At 36.6% G+C, this 27,793-nt stretch overlaps 1 protein-coding gene, 2 long non-coding RNA genes, 1 other non-coding gene and 1 pseudogene across 5 annotated transcripts; 2 read left to right on the top strand and 3 right to left on the bottom strand.

The window, feature by feature from the left end:
• Nucleotides 1-1,878: 1,878 nt before the first annotated feature.
• LOC112189908 lies at nucleotides 1,879-3,255 on the bottom strand. Its single transcript, XR_002932137.2, has 2 exons — nucleotides 3,140-3,255; nucleotides 1,879-2,270 (listed from the first exon to the last, which is right to left on the bottom strand). It is a non-coding gene; the product is annotated as an uncharacterized LOC112189908 (long non-coding RNA).
• Nucleotides 3,256-5,152: 1,897 nt separating this feature from the next.
• LOC112184434 lies at nucleotides 5,153-8,045 on the top strand. The gene is made up of 7 exons (XM_040513443.1): nucleotides 5,153-5,179; nucleotides 5,315-5,377; nucleotides 7,100-7,312; nucleotides 7,411-7,503; nucleotides 7,586-7,699; nucleotides 7,791-7,884; nucleotides 8,008-8,045. The coding sequence occupies exons 1-7, from the start codon at nucleotides 5,153-5,155 to the stop codon at nucleotides 8,043-8,045; spliced, it is 642 nt and encodes a 213-aa protein (XP_040369377.1).
• A 1,747-nt stretch (nucleotides 8,046-9,792) lies between these two features.
• Nucleotides 9,793-11,899, bottom strand: LOC121051977. Of its 2 annotated transcripts, XR_005807676.1 has the most exons (5): nucleotides 11,568-11,899; nucleotides 11,056-11,179; nucleotides 10,797-10,943; nucleotides 10,278-10,500; nucleotides 9,793-10,152 (listed from the first exon to the last, which is right to left on the bottom strand). It is a non-coding gene; the product is annotated as an uncharacterized LOC121051977 (long non-coding RNA). The 2 variants fall into 2 exon arrangements; XR_005807675.1 differs by having other exon boundaries at nucleotides 9,793-10,500.
• Nucleotides 11,900-14,641: 2,742 nt separating this feature from the next.
• LOC112191157 lies at nucleotides 14,642-14,749 on the bottom strand. The gene has a single exon (XR_002932873.1). It is a non-coding gene; the product is annotated as a small nucleolar RNA R71 (small nucleolar RNA).
• A 609-nt stretch (nucleotides 14,750-15,358) lies between these two features.
• Nucleotides 15,359-27,787, top strand: LOC112184435 (annotated as a pseudogene).
• Nucleotides 27,788-27,793: the final 6 nt, after the last annotated feature.

A 27,793-nucleotide genomic window follows, 5' to 3' on the forward strand; every position in this document is an offset into this window, starting at 1 on the left:
GTAGAAAAATATCTTTAAATAAATAAAAGATATTAAACCCATTAAATCCCAAAGATATTTTCCTAGACCAACGCCTAATTTATGCATGTATGCATGGATGCATTTACCTGAGATTCTCTCGGATCAGCTTGTAAGATACTTCAAGGTTTTGTATGGGAATGTTAGCACACCATAAATAGTTCTTGTACCTACAAATATATTAGCTATATGGTAATCTTATTTTTGGCTTTTTATAATAGTTTGAAGAGTGCTTTGTTTGGACAATTCTTAGGTTCACCCCTAGGATGAACGAGCATATTCAACCTCTTTGCGATTAATGCATGATAACTTAATAAATTTATAATCCAACGGTCCGTCTCTTAAATTAGCATTTAAAGATCATCTCTGTAAAATCAATCGAATCGGAAATCATTTAATTATCTAATTGAATCAAATAAGTGGATGGTTCTAACAACACTTATTACTATTATGATGAACCGTCTATGTATTTCATAGAAATGAATAACTAAAAGATCTTAAATTTGATTGATTTTTTACAGAGCTAATTTTTGTATTACGTTATACAACATGAATGGTTGAATTAGAAAATTATAAAGTTATTATACGTTAATCGCAAAGAGGCTGAATATGTTCATTCACCCAAAGGGTGAACCTAAGAATTGTCATTTTTATGTTTATCTTTGTTAAGAGCATAGGCTTTGAGAGAGTAAAGTTAATGGACCGCATCATGATGAACACGTGTCGTGATCTGCTGCAGTTTGTCAAACCAGTAATAGAAACAGAGTAGTATAAATAGTCATGCTTAGCTATTTTTCATTTAGTTAAGAAAACTGTACGATTACCAAAGTTTAATACCAATTGTTTCTCTGTTTTTCTCTCTGTCTTTCTTCGTCTTCTTCCTCTAGCTTAGGGTTTCGTTCACCATTGTTGCGTCAATTTCAAGCTTTTTCACTATGACTCTGAGATTGCTATCAAACTTGATTCTGAATTATTCCTAAAGAAACATGTATGCCAAATAGTCTCCATATCCACATACATCCCATGTACAAGTGGTACATTAACCAATTCACTTGTTTAATATAATGACTCTTTTTCACACACACACACTGCGCGCGCGCGCACAGAGAGAGAGAGAGAGAAGAAAAAGAAAAAAAGAAAAAACTAAAGCTACCGCAAGTCTCCTTCAGCCAGCGGCGGCTTGGGTATGTTAAGGTGATATAAGGGAGTCAAAGGTCAAAAGGTGCATCAGCAGCAAAGTGGTATAAATAGGGAAAACCTCTCTTATTGTAGTCAGTTGCAACCATTTTGTAAAGTTACCAAAAATTGGATACCAGTTCCTTCTCTGCTTTTCTCTCTGTTTTTCTTCGTCTTCTTCCTCTAGCTTAGGGTTTCATTCACCACCATTGTTGCTTCAATTTCAAGCTTTTTCACTGTGAGCCTGAAATCTATATAGATTTGCACCGGAAGCAATATATATATGCCCTCAAATGCATATATGATCGATCATTTTTTTTTTTTGAGATGCGCGCGAGTAGGCTTAGATGCAATCACCAACGAAGGAAGAGAGCTTATTATATGGTCAGACGTCAAAAGCCTTGGGCCATTATTCTTTGCAAGTGTTATCTTGGTTTTGGTTTGTGTGGTGGAAGACTTCAAGGGTAAACTTATAAAAGTTGTAGAGATAATTAATCTACCATGCATGCATGTGTTGAAAGCATTTCCTATACTTAAAGTGGCGGGTCACCACTCGCATTGTACTCGTCTTGCCTGTATTTGTTAGCATATTGTTCGATCATTTCATTTGTAAAATCACAAGAAAATTTAATTCAAGGCTACTGAGTTGCTTTTATTGTAAGCATACAAAGTTACGATTACACATACCAAAATTACAACCAATGAATATAAAACAGATAGGAGAGACATTATCCGCAATTAACAATTTGGTGATATGATGCACCGGGCAAACTAGAAATTAAAATTACTGGACGAGAGAATTATTAAGATGAGTAACCTACAGGTCCTCGAAAATATTGGAGAGTGGTAACAATCTCTGAATGAACTTCTGTCTGATATCATCGATGGATTGATCGATGCTTGAACCATTCAAGCTGAAGCTATGTACGGACTCGGGGGAGCTCTCTTGGATAGGACGTCTTCTGAAATTGGTACTTTTGGCGGACTAGGTTTCGGAGCTGGCGGTGGTGAAGGTTTTGGGGCATAATCAGTATCTTTGTACTTCAAAAACCAGGTTTTCTGTAACCCTGCATACACTGCAAAATAGAAATTAATCAATTGTGTGGTTCTCAGAAGAAACTCATCATCTTAGTTTCTTACAAGATCCGTTGAAATAGAATCATATATATCTACAAAATATTAATAAGATAAGAAATAATTAATATTTAATTATTTATAATTTTATGCTAGAATTTTGGTCTGATCATCACTAACAGTCTTTCTAGGTCGTACGATAGATATAAACTGGGAATGATGAAATGAAATATGTCCAAAACTGTGAAGAATTTTTTTTTTTTTGCTAGAAACCAGAGATTAAGAGAGACAAAAAGCCTACTTAACTCTAGAATTTATTGAAAAAAAATTACAAAAGGAAGGAGACCAGACCAAACCTCCCAAGCAAATTAGCCAAACAACTAAACCAACATCAACTACCCAAAACGAAAGTTTGATAGCCCTAGTCGGTCTCTATTACAATTAGCATAAATAAACGAAGGAACCGAGTTCCACCAAATGAAACCAACACAAGATGAACCATAATTTGCTAAAGCATCGGCAACATGATCAAAATATATACAATACTACAATACTAGCCATGCAGTTTGCTTGTTAGTTGTGGCAAAATTGTGGAGAAAAAAATTTCGACAGTCAACTACAATACTGGGATTTGCCATGCAGTTTGTTTGTTAGTTGTGAAGTGTTACTATGTGCATCTGCTGTAGTCAATAAGTTCAGGAGGATGTATAATTAGAATTAGATCGATCTGTAGAAACAGGCCTGCTAAGATTACAGTCAATTAGGCCGGGCTGGGCAATATATACAAGCAGGAACTAAGCAGAACTTTTTGACCCAGCTAATTAACTAGCAAAACTAAGTTCCATGGTAGGTAAACCAGCAAGCTATGTACCTTGTGAAGTAGTTGTCACCTCAGCCAAAGCAGAAGTACCCAAAGAGATCTGTAATGAGCTGATGAGAACAATTAGAAAAATGGGATTGAGGATGGCCATCTTCATCTTCTTTGGCATGCTATCTACTGGACTCGGTAGGCATATATTTATATACATAGAGAAAGTTAGGTATATAGAATGGAAGAATATGTATCACTCTCACTGACGCGTTCCGCTTCTCACTGACACGTGCTTAACCTGCTCCTTCATTATATATACAGCAATTGATGGGATAGAAAAAAAAAAAAAACTTGCTCTGTATAATTGTATATATATACTGTCTCTCTCACATGCAAAATTATATCGTTAATTTTTAAATTGTTAATTCGTTGGAGGCAGTTTAATTAGTTCAAGTGTGACTATCTGTTTGGGGAGGGTTCATGTAATTTTAATTTTATTTTGATTTTCTAATGCAAAGTCTTATTGACTTTACATACAGTACGTACCTAGAGAAACAAAAAGCTGGTATCTGGAATCTTAATTGAATATATTGCTAGTTGATTAAAAAATTAATAATAATAAGTTCACATAAATTATTGAGATTAAGATACTTACAGTCCTCTTTTATTTCATCTAGAGAGGCTTCTCAATTTTGTTAGATTTTCAATAATGGTGAAATTAAGCTTGGGCTTCATTTGTGAAGCGTCATATAATGCATGAGAGCTTTTTGAGTTTTCGGCTAGTCTTTTAATTGTCACATTATCAATGACATTATCATTTTCTCTTATAAAAAAAATAAAAATAAAAAAAGGAGAGAGAGAGAGAGAGAGAGAGAGAGAGAGAGAGAGAGAGAGAGAGAGAAGAAGAAGAAGAAGAAGCTAAGGGTAGACGAAGAACAGAGAAAGGAAAAACAGTATTTTGGTGTTTTTCACTAGGTAATTATACGAGATGATAACTGACGAGCTAATCAAAGAGTAGAATTTCCAATTATACTAACTAGCTGCTAATTACTCTATTTGTAACTGATTTCCCAGACTTTATGTCCAGATGCTTGACATCTGTCCAAGTTCACTTAAGCTGTAGCCTTAACATCCCCTCAACTTGATGGTTAGTGATCAATCATCAGGTTGCACAACAACAACAACAACAACGACGACGACGACGACGACAAAAGAAGAAGCTAAGGGCAGCAATATAGAACGACATGATACTTGTGTCAACCTAGAGGGATCAGAAGCAGTGATTGCAACTAATCGAGCTCGCTACAGGTTGACACAATTACATTGAGCCTCATAAATGTAGAGGTGGCAAACGGGCCACTAAGTACTAGCACAGCACCGGCCCGGCACGGCTCTAGGCCTTTCACCAGTCGCATTGTACATGTGTTCTCTTAGGCTGTAATTGTTACTCCAGTGTTTTCAATCACTTATCACTATGCCAATAATGCCTTCAGACGACACATTTCAGACGACATAATTTTTGTTTTCTGTCGTCTGAATCTTTTAAACTTCTTTAGACGACATATAAATTAATTATGTAATCTGAATAGCATGAGAATCCATACTATTTCACTTTTTAGTAAGTTAGAAAATTAAGACGACAGATATCTGTCGTCTGAAAGAACTGATAAATTTGCATGAAAAAGTGGAAATTTAGGACAACATTCATATGTCGTCTGAGTAAATGGGAAACAAGTGGAAAATTAGGACTACATTCATATGTCGTCTGAGTAAACGGGAAACTGACAGCTAATTTCCTAATCTAAAGTATTCGATCCCTCCCTTGGCTAAAAAAGAAAAACTCGGGCTCCTTTTGCTAGGACCTTTCCCTTAGCTGAAAGAAAAAAAGAACCAACCCTAGATCTAAAAACTCGGGCTCGTTTTGCCGCCTCTGACTCTCAGCCAATCTCTCCCTCGCACGCTCGATCTCACTCTCATGAACCTCAGTCCCTCAATCCACCCTCAATCCCTTTAACCCTCTCAAGCTCACACACACTCTCATCCTCCTGCGATTCCGGCAAAGCAAGTTTGGGTATGGAAGTTTTGGGTATAGAAGTTTGGGTAAAGTAAGTTTGGTAAGTCTTCAATCTTCAAGTCTGGGTTTCTCGGTTTCTTTTTTTCACTCTTCAAGCTTCATTCTTCAATCAATCGGTCTCTTGCTTTCTGGGTTTTCAATTTCATGTGTTCAATTTGCAGCAAAGCATAGACGTCCTCAAGTTTGGTTCGATTTCTGGTTCGATTTCGAATTCTTCAAGCTTGGTAAGTTGCTGCCTTTCTGGGTATTCAGTTCTTGTGTATGATACTATGAATAATGAATGATTGGTAACTAAGAAGAGTTGTATGAATATTTGTTTACTGTCTTCCTATTATTGTCTTACTGATTTGAGTGATTTCAAATTTGAGAATTTTCAATTGAGTTGTACTCTTGTATTGGTCCTGTCTGGGTTCGATTTCTTTTTGCCAGAAACTATTGGACTTTTGAAGTTTTGATATTTGGCATCTGTTTTGCCAGTTTTGAAATTGTATCCAATAATGATAGATATATTGATAGCTATGTGATGGATAACATACACTCAAGCTTCTTGCAGTTGTGAAACAAATGCAATACCAATACGATTGATCATGATAATTTATGTAGAATTTGTCTTTGAGAACAACAAGCTTCTACAGTCCATTTATAAGTGATAGATTATAATATTTAGGTACAGTTTATTTGCTAATGTATGTTTGAATATATGTCAATGCATTCTAAGATTTCTAAACTGCATCCTTTCTACTATTAAGTTAGTGCTAATGCAACTTTATTTCGCATCTTTTACATTCACTCATTGCTCTTTTTTTTTTTTTCTTTTAAATTATTTCTTCTTATTATGTGCAGAGACCTGATAAATAAGAACCCATCTCTCACACAAGACACAGTTCCACAAGTAATAGAGTAGACAAAAGGCCAAATCCATACATTCCAGATCAAAATCAATGAAGCAAATGGCTCCATAGTCAAAGGCATCTATCTAGACGTGGAAACCTTTATGCCACAAACAGGAAATGAAACAACAACTTTCACACTAGCCCATCCTCTTCCTGACAAAAAAGAGTCCCTGATAAACAAAACAGTTCGCAGGTAAACCTCTACAAAATTTTTCTTCATTCAACTTCATTTTTCTTGACAGCTCAAGTGTGAAAAAAAAATAGTAACTATGTACTTGTCTTTTCTTGGATTCTTTCTCCCCTGTGAATATTGTACTGGAAATTTCTTTTTTCTTTTTATTTTTGGCAATAATAGAATTGCTTGTTTGAACTTCCTACTTCAAGGTGCCTTAGCATATAGTCAGTGATGCTTGTACATTACACACACAATTATACAAAGACGTGTTTGAACAAAGTAATGCCAGTAGAAGTTGATATATATTCTGAGTTGCTATAGTTTGTTCTTTTGTTTTTAGATTTTGTGAATGGAGTTATGTGCCCTTTTATGTGTTTTTTCTTCTGCTGTTTGCTAGCTATGTGGTTCTTGCCTCCAGTGTTTTGGTCTCTAGTGTTGTGCTTGAAATGAACTGTGTGCTCTTCGATTCTTCTGATTATTCTCTGTTTTGTTCTTTTAAGAGTAACTATTGCCAATAAGCTGCAAATTCTTGCAGTCATTTAAGTTATACCAGATCCCTTAGTCAATCTTATATGTTTTCTGTTGTTACAGAGTGGTAGCTTGGGGATGCATATTCTTTTGTTTAGCCTATTTTGATAGAGCTGGTCTAACTGTATGAATCGTGAGGGTCTTTGTAATTGTGAGGTGTTTGTTGCTGCAACGTTCTTAGAAACAAATTTCCATTACAGAGAAGTGGGTTTTATCTTGACATGTTTTCTGTTTTTCACTATAATAGGGAAGCTGACATTGAACCAGCAATGTCATTGCAGCTCTTGCACCACTTTTTGAATTTCACTAATTTTAGATGTTAACTTGTTATTGCTTCTGTTTTTATGCAGGAGGCATTTGTGATTCCTAAAGAATGTAGGAAATTGGTGATATCATCCGCTGCAAACAAATGGCGGGATTTCAAAAGCAAACTGACTAAAAAGTACATTATACCTTTTATCGATACACCTGAGCTGTTGGAAAATCCTCCAGATGACTATCGATGCATTAACAAGGAACATTGGGAACAATTTGTTGCTGAAAGGATTTCTGATGCATTTCAGGTTTGTGAACTCTTACAAACTAAGTCCATCTGTTGGTTTCTGTTTAGCTATGTTGAATAAGTTGAATCCAATTTTGTTCCTAATCATTTTCTTTGTAGGAGCTGCGTGAAGCCCAAATAGAAAAAAGAAAGGAAAACAAGTATCCTCACCGTATGGCGCGTAAAGGAAACGCTAATTTACAAGAAGAATTGGTTAGTTCTTGGTTCATAACATAAATTTGCTGGGTACATCGTGATGTTGATCCACTCCTAATATGTTTCTCATGTGTCATAGTCTGCGACAATCCCGATAGAGGAACTCGATCGTGCCACAATGTGGGTGAAAGCACGGCAAGACAAAAATGGTAACTTCAAAGCAGTTGAGGTGCAGGAGACAGCCAATAAAATTGTAAGTCATTTCATGGTACTTTCATGGATGATATTGGTATTGTACAAGAATTACATCCTGAATCATAAGTGTGTTTATATATTTGTGTTAGCAAAAGTTAAAGCAGAAAGAGTCTGATGGATCGATTACCACACAAGGTTCTGATGATGTGCTCACTTTGGCGTTGGGGAGACCCGAGCATCCTGGTAGGGTATGGGGAGTTGGAGGATATTTAAACTTTCATGAAACTTTCATATTTAATGATATAGTACGTGCATGCTCTGTGCATGAAACTTTCATATTTAATTTGCTGCATTTCCTTATTGCAGTGGGGAACGAGGTCAAATATGGTTTACACAGTCAATGATATTGATGAGATCCGAGCGGAATGGGCTGAGCATGTTTTGAAGTTCCCAGAAAATTAAGTATCAGCCTATATATATGCTTTTGTTTCTGGTAGGTTATGAGCAGTAGTAGTGTCTAGGAACTGCTTTTGTGCATTTTGACAGAACTGCCTATATATATGCTTTTGTTTCTGGTAGGTTATGAGCAGTAGTAGTGGCTAGGAACTGCTTTTGTGCATTTTGACAGAACTGATGGAAAGTGTTGAACAAATGCATGCAGTTGCTGTAACTACTCTATGGATGCTACTAGGTTTTTGTCTTAGTTAGATTAAGATCCGTGCAACAATGGCAGTCATTAAAATCATTTAATGTAAAGGCTAGCATGCTAGCTAGTTTAGTATTATGCTACTGATGGGAATGTATTTTGGTGGGTTGATTTATGCAATGAGGAATTTGTTGATTTCAGATCTTATAATTAATATGCCTTTCTCGATTGACTACTGTACAGAATGAGGTTTGCTATGGTTCAAATCCAACAAATGCAGGTTTATGATATGTTGTATCACAAATACAGTAACAACAGAAAACTGAAGTTTATTTCACTGTCAAACAACAGAGATGCCTTTAACAGACAACAGAAAACTGAAGTTCAATTCACTATCAAACAACAGATATGCCTTTAACAGACAACAGAAAACTGACATTCAATTCACTATCAAACAACATAAATACTTCTAACAGACAACATAAAAATAAAGTTCAATTGATTATCAAACAACAGAAACGCGAAGTTTTATTTTCTATCAGACAACATAAATACTTCTAACAGACAACATAAAAATGAAGTTCAATTGATTATCAAACAACAGAAACGCGAAGTTTTATTTTCTATCAGACAACATAAAAACTTAAAATTGTGGTTGGAATACGAGACAGACGACATAAAAATAAAGTCTTACAACTACTTAGACGACATATGAGCATAATTTACCCAATTATAAGTGATTTACAAACAACAATTAAATGTCGTTAAAAATGCATTCAAACAATAGATTGTCAAACAAGTCTTTATTTTGGTAACTTCAGACCACATATATATGTTTTCTTATTTGTCTTAAGAAGACAGAGGTTTTATTAAAACTGTAGTTTGTACCTCATTTCAACAACATTAATATGTCGTTGTATATGATTAATAACTACAGAAAGTTCCATATCCTTCAAAGTTGGGTTGTTCAAACGACAGAGCCTTACGAAACTTCTGTTGTCTGAGTGAGAACAGACGACAGAGGATATCTGTCGTCTGATGCTATAAGAGATGACAACTGGATAGACTACATATAATTTGCATATCAGACGACAGATATAATCTGTCATCTGAAGCTATTATTGGCATAGTGTATGTAATCACAACTAATTGAAGGAATAGACAATAGTGCCATTAATTAAGGTACTCTTACTATAAGCATGCATACAAGTTCAACTACATGAAAATTAAAACGTTAAATTAAAAGGAAAAGACATTATCTGTAATGAAACATTACAGTCATCTGATGTACCGGAGTTTGAATAAATATTTACAAAGAAGTTTGGACGTTACACTACTACAAATATGACTTATAGACACCATTGAGAATGGTGTGCATTGGATTAAGGGACACTAATCATTGGTCCCCAATGGCAATAGCCACGGTTCACACACCAATAAATCTGTTCGTTGCCTTTGCTGGCGTGACAAACACCCAAAATTATCACCAAGAAAAACAATAGTGTCTTCAAAGTTGTGGGTCCTACCACTAAAGTTTCTCACCAATGTTCAATGGTGACTTCATATATTTCCAGAAAAAAAAAATTCAAAATTAGAAAAAAATATATTGATAATGAAAATTTGTCAATCCCTTCAATACTCCATATTGTTATTGTGCTTCTAAACCATCCTCGCAACAACTTCATACAAAAAAACAAAAATAATTTCAAAAACCAAATAAAAAACTATATGGAGTTCATTTGTCCTTACTCCAGCCTTGATCTTCTCCTTTCTTCTCCTTCATGAATCATCTCTTCATGGATGACTACAAGCCGGGAGATACTTAGACTGCCTACATCTTCTAGCAATCATATGCAAGTCCCAACCTATGCAAAGGAATACTAAAGTCACAAAATAGTCTCCAGCACATTGGCTAATGTACAAAACACGAATCATAACTCTTATCTTGAAAAAGACAGCGAAGCACATAAATAAAAAGCAAGATCCATACCTGGAAAACCCACGAGAGCTAAACAGAAGACTACAAAGAGTAAAGAATAAATAGGTAAAGGTAGTGTCAACTTGAGAGAGAAGCTTAGAAGCAGACCCAACAGAGAGAGAGAGAGAGAGAGAGTAAGGAGGAGAGTCTCTGAGCTGCCGTGTCCACAGACAATAATAATTCTTCAGAGGCTCTTATCCTACCCCTCCTTTGTTATATTACAAAGCCTCAGTTTCTGCGCAAAAAGAAAAATGTTGCTCATGTATTGCTGCTTACATAATGAAATCCTAATCTCATTCTCGCCTAACTCCATACCTAGAAAACATATTCTAGAGGTAGTTCTCTAGTTTTATTGACACAAAGAAATAGAATGAGATGCCTGCTAGGCTGCTACCAGGTACAAGTACTGAAAACTACAAGTTTTGTTGAATCATATGCAATGGTTGTAATAGCAATTCGTCTTTGCACCAATTACTAAATATAAACCACATATAAGTTTTATATAAATAGATGATTCAATGTAAAACTTACAATGCTGCAGCAAGTCATGCAAAACTGTTTGAGGAGTGGCCCACAAGTGTCATCTCAAAAAACTGTCCAAGGGAACCACGGATTTGATGAGATAAAATACCAAGAGGTTGCTCACTGGTTCCATTATTACTAGAGTTTGCAAATATCCTGAACACATACAGTTTAACACAAGAATTCCAAGTGAACCATTGAGAAAAAACTAAAGAACAATAATAAAATATAATGCCAAAGACAGTTTATAACCCTGAAGATTACATACATGTACTGCTTGCCTAGAACTGAAATATGTATCTGAACAGAATATATATATGCTTGGATAGCCCACATGGAAGAAGCCAATAGTGATGAACAACACTTCAAAACTAGTAAAGAAATGAGCTTTTCTGCAAACAAAAAGTGAGCATCAAGGCACATGCGTATAGAATATGCAATATATAGATTTAAGGGATGTATGAGTAAGTTAAGGATTTATGATCCATCTAAGATAAGGGTTTCACATTAATGCGGGCACACTAAGTGGCATGGAAACTTTACCCAAATTGGTTCAAATCTTTCAAGCCCGGAGACCTTGAGCAATCTAATGAGCACTTGAGAAATTAAATATTTACAATGATTGGAAAACTAAAAGCAAATCTGAATCAAATCAATTTAATAGAAATTTAAAAATCTAAAATTGAATTCAAGGAAAGACAAATCATTTTCCAAATCCACGTGGATATCGTAACCCATATCTAAATAATAAACAGAGAGAAGAGATCTCAAGTTATGAACCTTCCGAAATCGGTTGGATGGCCATGCAATGAGACAGACGGAGCCTCAAGGTGAAGATTTCCAGGACCTTGAGAGGAATTTATTGAAATGGGAAGATTCAGCGGATCCAAGAAAAATAAAATCCTCATGGTGGAGATCTGACGGAGCCTTATGGTCCATCAATTCCAGATCAATAACCTAATCCAAACATCTTTTAGACCTTATGCGACTCGATTTTTGGATCTTCATCAATTTTTAGACTGAAAGAAGAAAAGAAAAGAATTTGACTTCGTTGTGAAGAGGAAAGAAAGAAGGAATGTCGAGAGAACCGACAAAAATGAGAGAGAAGTAGAGAACAAGTGCTCTACAGACTTTTGTTTGTATTGATACTGAAGGGTATTATATTGAAAAAAAATATGTGGGGTCCAAAATTCTGTAAAATATGGTACCAAAATTGACAATAGTGTCTTCTGGAAAAAAAAATTAATAACGAAAGGGTGTGCTCTCACCATTCGGGCAAAAGTGGCCCAAAAATGGTAGCTTTTGCCCACTTTTGTGGTAGTGTTAGTTGTACTGGGATGAGTGTGACCTGCAAGTCCTTATTGAATTGGTGAGAGACACTCTTTATATCTTAGCAATCACTTGATGTGATGCTTAAACAATTCAAGCTAAAGCTATGTATGTACTTGGAGGATCTCTCTCTAATAGGAGATCTTTTGAAATCGGTACTGGTGTTGGTTCAGGGTTCGAAGGTGGCGGTGTTGAAGGTTTTGGGGCATAATCATTATCTTGGTGCTTTGATGTGTGGTCTAAAATGCGAGACAAGCCATGATACTTGTGTGTATCTCATACACTCATTTACAAGTATTTGAACAAAAAAATTACAATTATTTGAACTAAAATTACAACATTGAGAACAAAAGTTACCATATTCATTTACACTATTTACATATAGTTAAACAAAAATTACAACATTGACAACGAATTTGTTCAAAAGCTTGTAACAATGTCGTAAGATGTGTAATTACTATTATTAGAACTAAGATTACACAAAATATGACATAACATTACCACTCTGACAACAAATTTGTTGTCACTTTTGTAAATGTGGGTATGAGATACCCACAAGTACACTAGAATTTCCCCTAAAATGCAGTTATATCTTCTTAGTTTCTTAACTATTGAATATTTTATTGGCCTAATTTAGTCTAATTATATCATGTTCCTGATTTAATAGGTTTGCTACTTGGATGATGAAATTGGACAATTAAAGGCCCAAAGGAGTTGTTGTGCTTGGACTTAGAGGTGGACAAGTTGACTTTATTGGTTAATTGCTTTGCATAATTATCTTGAAGGAGGAAATAAGTGTCTCCACGTGACTTGCTCTCCTTCCTTTCTTTTATTCATTGGAAGGCACCTTTCCTTTGCCTTGCCGCAGCCCAAGCTTTCCAAATACTCAGAATCAATAACCCTTAATTAAGGGAGAGTGAAGGAAACAAAATAAGTATGAAGAGCCCAATCTCCGTGAAATCAAAGAATCAAGATGGACATCATTTCAAGACGGAAGAAGATCTCCCAATTAAACCAGATTTTGAGAAGAAGTGGAAAGCAATTAAACTTCATCAAATGGCTCCTAGTATTTTGGGGATTGGATTCTTCGTCAGATTTTCTTGGGCAAAAGTGAAAGTTCATAAAGTGAGGTTCGAGTAGATTTCTCCTCTCTACTTTTCCTTCAACCACAGTTCATCTTCTGCGCTATACTCTTCCAAACTCATGGGTCATTTTGTTCTTTCATTTTTCTCATGGAGAACTAATCTCCTAGCTAAGGCTAGGGGAGAAACCTTGGATATCCTATGTAGTCTTTATTAGTTCGATTCGACAAGAAGTTTAATGCAAATTCAATTTTTGAATGTTCAAGTTTAATTTCTGCATTTACTTTTTGATTGATTGATGGGTATTTGATAATCTATTTCATAGGATCAGCCATGTTTTTCCTATTGTGTAGTAAAACTATCCATGCTTTTGAGACTAAGTAGAGTTGCAGATTGATAAATAATTTGGTTGGAATTGTGTCTTGATAGGTTGTTGACATAGGTACAGGTTATACTTGAACTATTCCTAGGGAAATTGATTGGGCTTTGTGTGTTTGAACAGCCTTAAATTGGACTCATCTTTAATGTTAGTTTTCTTAAATAAGTTTTGAGGAAAAGAATCGAATTGATATCATTGAATAGGTGATGGCCGAAACCTTAGTGTCAGTCATTATTGAATTTTCTCTTCAACTAAACTCAATCAAATTGTTTTCTTTTCAGTTTATTCATCATTCTGTGTTATTCTGTCTGCTCTCGGCGGAAACAACACTCGTACTTCTGAGTCTATACTACTACGCAACTCCTACACTTGGGATTAGCAAGCAATTTTTGGCGCCGGTCGCTGGGGAGCGTTTGGCGAATCACACCGAATATTTCGATATTTGGTACATTTGTTCCATTTTCTTTTTCATTTTGTTAGTGTTAGTTAGTTTAATTTGTTTTCATTCTTATGCGTTATAGAGATCAATTAGGTAGATTTGCTAAAAAGCCTGAGTCTGAAACTTTGTTTGGAGATTTGTTTGAGTCTTCAAGTTCAACTGCATGATCTGTATAAATGGAAGGCAATGACAATAATAATGTAAACAATGACCAAAACAATGTTTTGAATAATGTGCACAACAATAATCTGCTTCCCCCACCTCCTCCACCTAGGACTTTGCAGATTTACTTGCATCCTGCACGTAATGCTCAGCCTTCTTGCATCATGTTACTACCTAACATGCCCAATATTGATTGTAGACCTGGCGTTGTTCAACTTCTTCCTTCATTTCATGGTTTGGAAAATGAAAATCCATATGTGAATGTTAGGGCATTTGAGGAAGCAATTACTGCATTTTATGATCAAGTTGCAGCCGTTGATTTTGTCAAACTAAAATTCTTTCCATTTTCTTTGCGGGACAAGGCAAAAGCTTGGTTGTATTCTTTGGGGGCTAGATCTATAGGTTCTTGGGCTGAAATGACTGAAGCATTTTTCAATGAGTATTTTCCTAATCATAAGACAATGGCTTTAAAGAGAAAGATCGCTAATTTTGCTCAAAATGAAAATGAGTCATTGTATCAAACTTGGAAAAGATTTAAGGAACTCTTGAGCTTATGCCCACATCATGGTTTTGAAACTTGGCGGTTGGCCAGTTGCTTTTATGAGAGACTTCTCCCTCGTGACCGTCATTTTATTGAGTCTATGTACAATGGAAATTTCCTGAAAAAAGATCTTGATGAAGCCATAGAGTTCTTAGATGAGATTGCTAAGAAGGCTCACTAATGGAGTGACTCTTCTACTTTTGAGAGCACAGATCGCTCTAAGCCCTCCACACCTTCTGTGAGTAAAAGAAATTTTCAATTAAAAGAAGAAGACCATTGGAAGATGAAATATGAGACCTTACTTACTGGTTTGAATAAATCTCACATGCCTCAAACGGTTAATTGTAATCAAGTTTGTGATTATTGCTATAAGATTGGTCACTTTGGTCAAAATTGTCCTACTTTGCAGGTGATGAATGAGCCACAAATCGCTGCATTGGGAAATTTTCAGTGACAATATTCACCTTATTCGGAGACTTACAACCCAGCAACAAAGAATCATCCCAACTTTCATTGGAGGAATGAGTCTCACCCTTAGGTAAGTGTCCCTAACCCTCAATTTTCAGCACCTAATACATTTAATTCAAAGCCATCTCTGGAAGACACTCTTCAGACATTCATACAAGAGCAACAAAAACAATGACGTCAAAGGTATGATGCAATGTTCACTAAATATGATTCTATGTTCGGTCAGATAGTTGAAGAGAATAAGGAAATTAAGAATCAGATTTCTAAATTAACCAATTCTCTTGCTTTTAATGAAAAGGGGAGGTTTCCCTCTAATACTAAGCCAAATCCCAAACGTGTTATTCAGTTGAAACAGTTGAGCATGCTGATTCTATTACTCTTAGGAATGGAAGAACAATTGAAAATGCACCTCCTGTTAAAGAGGTAGAGAAACCTAAGAGTAAAAATGAATTTGATGAGTCTAAAGAGAATGAAATTGTTGAAAATCAATTTGTTCCTGCACCGTTTCCCAAAGCTTTACTTCCTTTAAAGAAAGTGAATCAAAATTCTAAAATTTTTGATCTTTTTAGGCAAGTGAAAATAAACATTCCCTTGTTAGATGCAATTAAGGAGGTGCCATCTTATGCAAAATTTTTGAAAGACTTGTGCATTGTGAAAAGAAAGCATAATGTGAAGAAAATTGCATTTTTAGCTACTCATGTTAGTTCAGTACTTCAAACTAAAATTCCTCCAAAATACAAAGATCCCGGTAGTCCTACTCTTTCTTGTGTCATTGGAGAACATTTTATTGATCGTGCTTTACTTGATTTGGGTGCTAGTGTAAACTTACTTCCTTATTTAGTGTACCTACAGCTAGGTCTCGGTGAGCTTAAGCCTACAAAGCTTAAATTGCAGCTGGTTGATCGTTCTGTAAAATTTCCAAGGGGAATGATTGAGGATGTGTTGGTCCAAGTGGACAAATTTTATTATCCTGTTGATTTCTTTGTTTTGGACACGGAACCTATTTTACACTCTGAGAATCAAATTCCTGTTATTTTAGGACGTCCATTCTTAGCTACATGTGATGCTAACATTAGTTGTAGGAGTGGAGTGATGAAATTGAGTTTTGGGAATATGACAATGGAAGTTAATATTTTTAATGTGTTTAGGCAGCCATATAGAGATGAGGAATGTGAATTTGTTGATTTTACTGGAACTCTAATGCATGAACAATTTGTGAAGAGCAGCATCTTGTAGATGCTTTAGAAAATTTCCTCATGAATTCACATGATTCTAATGCTGCTGAAATAAGTTCATATTTTGATTCTTTTCATGGTCAAGGAGTGAATGGATGGACACCCGAATTTGAGAAGCTTCCACCGCGAGTTGAGAGCAAACCATCAAGTGTAGAGGTGCCAAAACTGGAGCTGAAACCTCTGCTAGCAGGCCTAAAACATGCATTCTTGGGTCCAAACGACACTTTTTCCTATGGTAATATCCTCTTCACTTACAGTTGAACAGGAAGGTATGTTGTTAAATGTCTTGAAGGCCCATAAATCTGCTATGGGTTGGCCTATTGTTGATTTTAAGGGAATTAGCCCTCTTGTTTGCACACATAACATTTTCTTAGAAGAGGATGCTAAACCATCTAGGGAGCCACAACGTAGACTAAACCCAAACATGAAAGAAGTTGTTAAAACTAAGGTCTTGAAATTGTGGGATGCGGGTATTATTTATCCAATTTCCGACAGTAAATGGGTTAGTCCTACACAGGTTGTACCTAAGAAATCTGGAATAACAGTGATCAAGAATGATAAAAATGAATTGGTTCCTACTAGGGTTGTTTCTAGTTGGCGCATGTGCATAGACTATAGGAAACTTAATTCCACAACTAGGAAATATCATTTTGCCTTACCTTTCATTGATCAAATTTTAGAAAGGGTTGCAGGCCAGGAGTTTTATTGTTTTCTAGATGGTTACTCAGGTTATTATCAAATTGAAATCGCTATTGAAGATCAAGAAAAAAACTACTTTTACATGTCCATTTGATACGTTTGCTTTTCGTAGAATGCCATTTGGTTTGTGTAATGCCCCTGCCACATTTCAAAGATGCATGATTAGTATTTTTAGCAATATGGTAGAGCAATTTCTTGATGTTTTCATGGATGACATATCTGTTTTTGGTGATTCATTTGATGAATGTTTGTCTAATCTAGAAAGAGTGTTCATAAGATGTGAAGAGAAAAATCTTGTTCTGAACTGGGAAAAGTGTAATTTCATGGTCCCTTCCGGAATTTTTCTTGGTCACATTGTTTCTTCTATGGGAATTGAAGTAGGCAAGTCTAAGATTGAACTGATTGCTAAATTACATGTTCCAAAGAGCATAAAAGATGTTAGATCCTTTTTAGGACATGCTGGTTTTTATAGGAGATTTATAAAGGATTTCAGTGCCATATCTAGACCTTTGTGTAATCTCTTGTCTAAAGAAACTCCATTTGTTTGGACTGATGCTTGTCAGGTTGCTTTTGAAAGATTAATTGCATTGCTCACTTCTGCTCCTATTATGCAATCACCTGATTGGAATTTGCCTTTTGAAATTATGTGTGATGCTAGTGACTTTGCAATAGGGCCTGTTTTGGGGCAAAGAAAAGATAAGAAACCATATGTCATTTACTATGCAAGTAGAACTTTAAATAGTGCTCAAATGAATTACTCGACAACTTAAAAAGAGCTCCTTGCGGTAGTATTTGCATTAGATAAATTTCGTGCCTACATGGTTGGATTGCCTATTATTGTTTTCACTGACCACGCAGCTTTAAAATACCTTCTCACCAAGAAGGATGCTAAGGGTCGACTTATTAGGTGGATCCTCCTACTCCAAGAGTTTGACATCACTATCAAAGACAAAAAGGGAGTAGAGAATGTGGTGGCAGACCATTTATCTAGATTGGTTTTTGATGAAAATCCTGACTTGCAGCCTATTAATGATTCTTTTCCTGATGAGCAGCTTTTTGTTATTTCAGAATTACCTTGATTTGCTAACAATGTTAATTATCTTGTCATAGGTAAAATCCCTCCGGATTGGAATGCACAAGATAGGAAAAATTTCTTGGTGGAGGTACGCAGTTTCTTTTGGGATGATCCTTATTTTTTTAAATATTGTGCAGACCAAATTTATAGGAGATGTGTACTTGAGAATGAAATGCATGATGTGATTTCTTTTTGTCATAATGAAGAATGTGGTGGCCACTTTTCTTTTAAAAAAACAGCTGCTAAAATTTTACAAGTTGTGGTGTTCAACACAACCACTTTACAAGCATCACAGCTAACTTGTTTACAATTTGAAGATCTTATTCGACACATGAATGACACAGCCTATTGTAGTTATCAAGAAATGAATTTCTGGACCTTCTTGTGAAAATAGATGCCTCACTGATCTTGAATGATATATATGCAGTAAGTGTAGTGAGTAAAATCAGATACCATAAACAATGAGAGCTTTTCAAAACAATTTGCAAGAACTATTTCTCACACAAACGAAACACTTTTTAATCAAAAACTCTAACTTCAAAATGCATTTTCAAAACCTTTTATAGAGAAGCAAAACTCCCCCTCAATCAAATCTCTTTTTGCACCACAGAATAGGATATGTATGTAAAGGTTTTAAAACTGAAATTAATTTTTCCTATTCTTGTGCATATCCAATCTCAATCTGATATGCATGTCAATAACCTTTTAATGAAGATAAGTACATCAGATCAATCTATCCGATATGCAAATCAATTTAAATCATGTAAATGATATGAAATGAATTCGACCTTTAACCCAAGATCAGTGATAGAGATTCTCCTTGATTTCCTCTTGGTGATCCGATTCTTCAAAATTCTTCTATTGCCTTGAGTCACCGGAAAAGCAGGAGGGAGAAATATCTCCTAAACCTTTGCAGCCTCTGATCTCCTAGTGACTTTGGGAAAGTCATGTGTTGAATGGTAATAACCCAACTTACTTACAATCTCCCCCTTTGGGCATTCCCATTCAACACATGACTTTTTCATCTTTTTACCCTATAACTTTTGATTTCATAGACAAACACTAATCACAAACCAAAAGGTGCTATTTGGATTAAGGAATCAGTTTCCATCTTTTCCAAATCCAAGTAGCCAAATAAAAAATCTATTTATCAAAGTAAAAAATTAAGCATCCAAATAATCTGTGCTTATGCACTTACAATCCAAAACCAAACTAAATAAATATTGTCCATCAAAAGTTAAAATGCAAAAAAGAAAAAAGAAAAAAGAAAAAAGAAAATATTAAAAAGATGAAATTTTTACTTCTCCCCCTTTGAATGGGAAGGCACGTCAAAATCCTCCATCAGTTTGGTCACGGTGTCCTGGAACTCCTCGGAATCCATGGAAGAGGCGCTGACCTCCTGTGCATCTTCCTCCTGGACAGCGGTGGACGGACCAGGAGCTCCAAAACCTGGAGGGTGGCGCTGCATGTTCCAGACTTCCTTGAGGAGGTTGGTCAGAGTGTGGTTGGTGCGGACGAGGAGGGAGTGCATATCATCCGTGTCATTTGTGAGGCAAGCGATCCGCCAGTCAACCACCAAGATGGAGTCACGAAGACTCTCCAGAGAGACCGGAGGAGGCAAGACAGTGGAGGATGCACCAGTAGGAGAACGAGGAGACTGACGAGAAGGAGGAGGAGGACTGCGGCTCCGTTCGCGATGCATCCTAGGATGGAGCACGCCGGCTCTGGCAGCGGCCTGGCGGCCCTCCTCGGGAGGAGGAAGACGCCGGTGTCTACCAATGCATGAAGTGATCTTTGGGCGAACCATGATGAGAGAGGTAGAGTAAGAAAAACCTGCACACTTAGACAAACCAGAGTGAAATCCGAGAGAGATAGGATAGATGGTATTTATATCAAGCCAGTACGGTTATAGAAATCGAAGAGACAGGCTAGTGGGAGATAGCGTTTCCAAGAAGGAGAGGAATTATTACAAGTTATTATTCTAAGAAACACACATGCAAATAACGTCTCCCCCTTAACTTATGCTTAACTAGTAAGGAAATTAAGTGCAACCAGATGGCAGTCAAATAGAGAGAGACCAAGAGAAATATAGATTCACATAATCTGCAATTATATCACACAATCTATTCTCCTGCTAAGTATCAATGCAATTAATGCAGTTGGCATATCAAAGGGAGAAAATATAGCATAGTTGAAGCACAGAGAGCATAAATCACTTAGTGAAAGAACCATATTTCGTAGTATCAATCATGATGTATTCTATCAACAAATAGGATTGGTACTCATTATTACAACTCAAGGAGTAAACCAGTGACAAAATTGAGCATAAACCGTACATGGGGCTTAGAAATAGGTTTAGTGGAAGAGAGGAGAAGTGAAGGAGGAGAACTGGACATATGAACCTGGCTCAGTAGATCTCCTAGGCGAGATAGGAAGCATTGTTCCCAAGATATTAATGTAGTTGAGTCATGGACTTCGTTACTTTGGAACAGCACACACTCATGTAGCAAGACATATCCCAGTAGCTCCCGGACCAGATGATCTTAGGGTACTGAGCATTACAAGGATACTCCATGGAGAGTGTCTCGAGTTGTGGTTTGTATTTTCACAATTGAGATATAGTGATCACCAACCAACTCGTTTCTTGCAAACCGTGGAAAGTTCACCACAACCAGGGTCTAACTACTTAGAGAGGAGGGATATATTTATCCATTCTCGTTTCTTACAAATCCTAGAAAGTTCACCACAACTAGGACCTAATTACTTTGAGAAGAGGGAATGAACCATCTGAGCATTTTAAGCAGTTCTCCAACTTTATCGATACTCTCTTGACAAGAAACACAAAACATGCCACCACATAAAGATATAAGTGAAGTGCATAACAAAGTTGCCTGATTAAGTGACTAAACATGAGTACACAATTATTTGTCCAGAATAAGACATGATAACAATGGACACGTAACTGATGAAATGTGCACTTCACAAAGGACTATGGTCAAGGTACACTAAGATCACAATTTTCTCATTCAACAATGACCAAACATAAGAATGCCTCAACACTGAGCACAGATCCCAAAAGCATTTCTCAACATCTCAAACCTAGCAGTGTCAAGAGGCTTTGTGAACAGATAAGCAAGTTGACTATCAGTGGGCACAAAGGTTAACTCAAGTATTTTCTACTCAACCAAATCCCTAATAAAGTAATATCGAAGATCAATGTGCTTTGTTCTAGAATGTTGAACAAGATTTTTTGTGATGTTAATAGCACTCATATTGTCACAGAAAATAGACAACTTACCTTGAGAGATACCATAATCATGAAGCATTTGTTTCATCCAAAGCATTTGCGTTCAGCAACTTCTAGCTGCAACATACTCAGCCTCTCTAGTAGATAGAGAAATGCAGTTTTGTTTCTTGCTATGCCAGGCAACCAGATTGTTGCCAATGAAGAAGCATCCCTCAGAGGTGCTTTCTCTGTCTTTCAAGTTCCCTCCCAGTCAGCATCAGAGTATCCTGCAATTTCCACATTAGTGTTGAAAGTATAAAAAATACCACAGTTAACTGTACCTGACACATAGCGGATGATTCACTTGACAGCTTCCAAGTGTGATTCTTTGGTGTTAACCTAAAATCGAGCACACACTCCCACACTGTAAGAGATGTCTGGTCTACTAGTAGTGAGATAGAGCAAGCTGCCAATCATACTACGATAGAGTGTGGGATTAATTGATTTCCCATCCTGGTCTTCGCTCAACTTGGTAGTGGTACTCATGGGATTGTTCACTGTCTTCTTTGATTCAAGACCAAATTTCTTGATCAGATTCTCAGCGTATTTGGTTTGAGAGAGAAACAAACCTGTATCAATCTGCTTTACTTGCAATCCAAGGAAAAAGGTTAGTTCACCACACATGCTCATTTCAAATTCACTTTCCATGACGGATTGAAATTCTTTGACAAGGTGTCTAGATATGGAACCAAAAACAATGTCATCAACATACACTTGAGCAATGATAATGTCAGTTTTTGTTCATTTTACAAACAAGGTTTTATCAATGGACCCTCGAGTATATCCTTTTCCCACAAGATGAGTAGAAAGCCTCTCATATCAGGCTCTAGGAGCCTGCTTCAGACCATACAAGGTTTTCTTGAGCCGGTAGACATGATCCAAGTTATGTGGATCTTTGAAACCTGGGGGCTGTTCTACATAAACCTCTTCCTGAAGGATTCCATTCAGAAATACAGTTTTGACGTCCATTTGAAACACCTTGAACCTGAGATGACATGCTACAGACAGAAGTAATCTAACTGATTCTAATTTTCCTGCAGGAGCAAAAGTTTCATCAAAGTCAAGACCTTCAACCTGAGAGTATCCCTGAGCTACTAGTCTAGCTTTATTCCTAACCACATTCCCTTTTTCGTCACTTTTGTTTCTAAAAATCCACTTGGTTCCTATGACATTGCACTGACTAGGTCGAGGTACCAAGTACCACACATCATTCCTAGTAAACTGAAATAGCTCATCCTGCATAGCACTAATCCAGTGATCATCCAACAGGGCTTCCTTAATATTTTTTGGTTCAACGATGGACACGAAACCAAAATGGGATATAACATTCATGCTTAGCAGATTTTCGGTAATAAAACACAGTAATACATTCTCTTAACTTACCTCAGCCGGACTTACCTATGCTGCAGCTTGTCTCCTTGTTGTCGGTCCATCTGTTAGACCGCCAATGATATCCTAACTAGAGTCGTCTTTTTGAACTTGCTTGAAACCTTTCCTCTGGATAGGAGCTGGTTCAAAAATGTTGTCAGGTATTTCCTCTTACTCATCCTCGGTTGGAACTTCTGTGTTTAATGGTGGTGTGACAGAGGTGGATGATGGATCTGCGAATGAGTCTTCCTGTTTCATACACTCATCATCAATAGAGACATTAACAGATTCCATAACAACTCGAGTTCTTTTATTGTAGACTCTATAAGCCCTACTGTTAATGGAATACCCAAGAAATACACCCTCATCACTTCTAGCATCGAACTTACCAAGATGCTCTCTATCTTGAAAAATGTAGCATGGACTTCCAAAGACATGAAAGTGTCCTACATTTGGTTTCTTACCTTTCTACAACTCATAAGTTGTTTGATCTGTACCTGGTCTTAAGAAGAATCTATTGATTGTATAACATGCAGTACTTATCACCTCAGCCAAAAAGTGTGTACTTAAACCTGCAGCATGTAGCATAACTCTAGCCATGTCCAACAATACCCTATTTTTTCTTTCCACAATGCCATTTTGCTGAGGAGTGATTGGAGCTGAGAACTCATGTGATACACCAAGCTCATGAAAATAGTTAGCAAAAGCAGTATTTTTAAATTCCGTACCATTATCTGATCTTACTCTGACCATGCAATTATTGAATGACTTCTTTTCAATTATCAGTTTTTTGACTCAAGTTCTTAAATGACTCAAAGGTTTCTGCTTTGTTTTTTAAGAAATTGACTCATGTATATCGAGAGAAGTCATCTACAACTACTAACATGTAACTCTTACCTCCAATACTTTCAGTCTGAGCTGGTCCCATTAAATCCATGTATAATAGTTCCAAAGTTTTTGTGGTTATTGTTGAGTTCACCACTTTGTGAGATGCCTTGGTTTGCTTTCCAATTTTGCATTCACCACACATCTTGTCAGTCTTGCCATTTAGATTTGGCAAGCCTATGACACATTGCTTGTAAGATAGCTTCAGCAAGTCCTGATAGTTCACATGTCCCATTCTTCTGTGCCAAAGCTCAAAAGTCTCCTCAGTGGATCTCACAAACAAACATGACTGCAAGCTAAAAGATTCATTAGCTCGAATGTGATAACAGTTATCAAAAGATCTTTTACCTCCCATAATACCTTCTCCTTTCTGATTTAGCACCAAGCACCTATGTTTATTGAACCACACATCTTCATAGTCATCAGCCAAACGGCTGACGCTGATTAGATTTGCAGTTAATCCTTCAACATATAAGACATTTTTGAGATTAGGTATACCTAGAGTGTTGACTGTGCCCTGAGCTAGAATGCTTGCTTTTCGTCCATCTCCAAAAGTGACAGAACTAGTCGTGTTTTCCTCCTCAAAGGAGACAAACCAGGCTTTGTCTCCAGTCATATGTCTAGAACACCCACTATCAACATACCAAAAATCTCGTCGCTTGTCCGCCAAGGCAGTTAGAGCTACCAAGCATGTTGCCTCAATATGATTAGTTTGCTAAGTTGTACTTGCACGAGTTAAGAGACATGTAGCATCAGTTTCACTAGACAGAGCTAGAAGACAATTACTTGCACTTTTCTTGGTCCATAAAGGTTTTCCACTTCTAATTTAGACGTCCTTTTTAGAAAACATTTCAGTTAGTTTAAAAATGAGTTCCTTTAGTTCTCTAAGTTCATACTATAGAGATTCAACGGTGCATTTTTCTTGAGAAGCATTTGAATTTAACCATCTTTCATTGCACCTAGGTCTGATATGTCCTATCTTACCACAGTGATGACAAGTTGGAATAAAGGTTCTAGAGTTTGGATACCTGTCTTGACTAGTGGAAGTCTCTTGGTCAACCTTTACCTATGTTCGTTGACCTACCTTTAAGTCTTTGAGTATTGTGACGTGGTCATCAACATAGGCTTCCTTTTTTTCTGCAATTTGCCTCGATGCTCTTACGAACATAGTAGTTTTGGAGTTCTTTCCAGTGTATCCTAGTCCACAGGTGTCATGAGGAGCTCTTCCTGACCCAAGTAATTTTGACATAGTCCCAGAGCTGACTTCAAACTTAGTGAATTTTTCTTGAGTCAATTTTAACTCATCTTGCAGGGACTCGTTTTTAGTTAACAGATCCAAGTTTAAGGCTTGTTATCCCCTGACATCCAGTTCCAGTATTTTGATTCTATTAAAGCATTCAGTCTTTTCAGCCATCCAAGTTGAAGAACCTTGGTCACCTTGTAAGTCAGCCAATTCACTCATAAGCTTGTTTCTTTCTTGTTCCCACACAGACTATGAGGTTTCCACCAAGTGCTCCATTTTTTCTTTTTCAGTCCTCAGAACTTCAATTTCTTTTTCCAAACTCAAGTTTCTGAGTAACGTGGCCTTAGAAGCTTTGTAGAGTTGTTTGCAGCGGATATTTATTTCATCATCAGAGAAAGCCTCGTCACTATCAAAATTAGGTAGAAGTGATGACACAAAGGCCACATTTTCCACTTCTATAGACTCATGATCGCTCCATGTAGATAGAAGAGATTTATTGTTGCTATTCCCATGCTTCCTGTTGCCACAGTTAGTAGAGATATGACCATAGCCACCGCATTCATAACACTTGGTTTTCCCTGAAGGAGCTCCCTTGAAACCTCCTTTCCCATTCTTTCCATTGTAGTCACTGCTGCTACTACTGCCATTATAAGAGTTTTTCTTAGGAACAGAATTCCTAGATGAGTTCTTGCTTTTGAGAAATCTTTTAAATTCTTTTGTCAAAAGAGCAAGATCTAGTGTTTCTTCTTCCTCCTCTACTCCTTTCACTGCCTTGAAAGCTACACTTTTGTTCTTCTTCTCAGGTTTCAACCTCATCTCATATGTTTTGAGATTCCCAATGAGCTCATCGAAGGGATATACATGAATGTCAAACGAGTCTGCAATACTGGTAACATTGGAGTGAAACTTTTCAGGCAAGGCTCTCAGTATCTTCTTGACTAGTTTGTCATCTTCAAACGGTGTTCCCAAGCTACGACACTGACCAACAATTTTCAGAATTCTTCCATGAAAATCATCTACTGTCTCATCATCCCCCATAGCCATGGTTTCAAACTCATAGATCAGACTCTGCAGTTTTTGAGCTCGTACATTTTTGTTACCTTCATAGGTTGTTTGAAGGAGATCCCAAGCTTGCTTGGCAGTATCACAGTGACCGATCCTCAGTTTTTCTCGTTTTGATAGAGCTATGAATATGCTATTCTTTGCCTTGAAGTCCGCTTGAAGATCACGAACCTCTTCATCTGTCCAATCTTTTCTTGGTTTTGGGATGCTTGTGGAAGATCCTTCACTTTTACTTGACACCACCGGTGCCTTCTATCCATTTGCGACAATGTTCCATACATGCTCGTCTTGTGCAAAGAGGTAAGATTTCATGTATATCTTCCATTGTGTGTACTTTTCACATCCTCCATCAAACCATGGAGGATTGTTGATGGATCCTCCTGCAACCCTATCACGCGAGTGTTCCATTTCTCTTGGGAACAGTAGAAAGTTCTAGAACTTGCTCTGATGCCAAATGAAAACACTAAATGGAACAAAATAGATAATTACGACAAATCAACACAAGTATTACTAATGCAGTGTAAACCTCACCATTGAGGAAACATCACTACGAGGCGTTTTATGTAGCCCACACACAAGAAAAATCCACTATGAAATCAAGATCTTATAACAAACAAGTTGTGGTGTTCAACACAACCACTTTACAAGCATCACAGCTAACTTGTTTACAATTTGAAGATCCTATTCTACACAAGAATGACACAGCCTATTGTAGTTATCAAGAAATGAATTTCTGGATCTTCTTGTGAAAACAGATGCCTCACTGATCTTGAATGATATTTATGCAGTAAGTGTAGTGAGTAAAATCAGATACCATAAACAATGAGAGCTTTTCAAAACAATTTGCAAGAACTATTTCTCACACAAACGAAACACTTTTTAATAAAAAACTCTAACTTCAAAATGCATTTTCAAAACCTTTTATAGAGAAGCAAAACTCCCCCTCAATCAAATCTCTTTTTGCACCACAGAATAGGATTTGTATGTAAAGGTTTTAAAACTGAAATTAATTTTTCCTATTCTTGTGCATATCCAATCTCAATCTGATATGCATGTCAATAACCTTTTAATGAAGATAAGTATATCAGATCAATCTATCTGATATGCAAATCAATTTAAATCATGTAAATGATATGAAATGAATTCGACCTTTAACCCAAGATCAGTGATAGAGATTCTCCTTGATTTCCTCTTGGTGATCCGATTCTTCAAAATTCTTCTATTACCTTGAGTCACCGGAAAAGCAGGAGAAATATCTCCTAAACCTTTGCAGCCTCTGATCTCCTAGTGACTTTGGGAAAGTCATGTGTTGAATGGTAATAACCCAACTTACTTACACACCCCTTATCACCCACAAACAAGTGGTCAGGTTGAACTTGCCAATAGGGAAATAAAACAGATTTTGGAAAAATTAGTGAACCCAAACCGTAAGGATTGGTCTTTACGACTAACCGATGCACTCTGGGCTTACCGTACAGCTTATAAAACCCCAATTGGACTGTCCCCCTATAGATTAATCTATGGAAAAGCTTGTCACTTACCTTTAGAATTGGAACACAAAGCTTATTGGGCGATCAAGACATTTAATTTTGGTTTGAATGATGCAAGTTCTCTTAGGAAACTTCAGTTGAATGAATTGGAAGAAATTCGGAATGAAGCATATGAAAACTCTAGGATATACAAGGAACGAATGAAAGTTTTCCATGATAAGAAAATTTTGAGAAAAACTTTTGAACCTGGTTAAAAAGTTCTT

This window comes from Rosa chinensis, chromosome 2, assembly GCF_002994745.2.
Source record: "Rosa chinensis cultivar Old Blush chromosome 2, RchiOBHm-V2, whole genome shotgun sequence".
In the NCBI taxonomy this organism is placed as follows: Eukaryota; Viridiplantae; Streptophyta; class Magnoliopsida; order Rosales; family Rosaceae; genus Rosa; species Rosa chinensis.

What these genes read in the sequence shown, in the direction of transcription:
- LOC112184434 (XM_040513443.1), top strand. Translation starts at nt 5,153, where the DNA reads ATGGAAGTTTTGGGTATAGAAGTTTGG. An exon ending in TTTTGGGTATAGAAGTTTGG is followed by an intron (nt 5,180 to 5,314) that starts GTAAAGTAAGTT and finishes TTCAATTTGCAG; the next exon opens with CAAAGCATAGACGTCCTCAA. An exon ending in TTTCGAATTCTTCAAGCTTG is followed by an intron (nt 5,378 to 7,099) that starts GTAAGTTGCTGC and finishes GTTTTTATGCAG; the next exon opens with GAGGCATTTGTGATTCCTAA.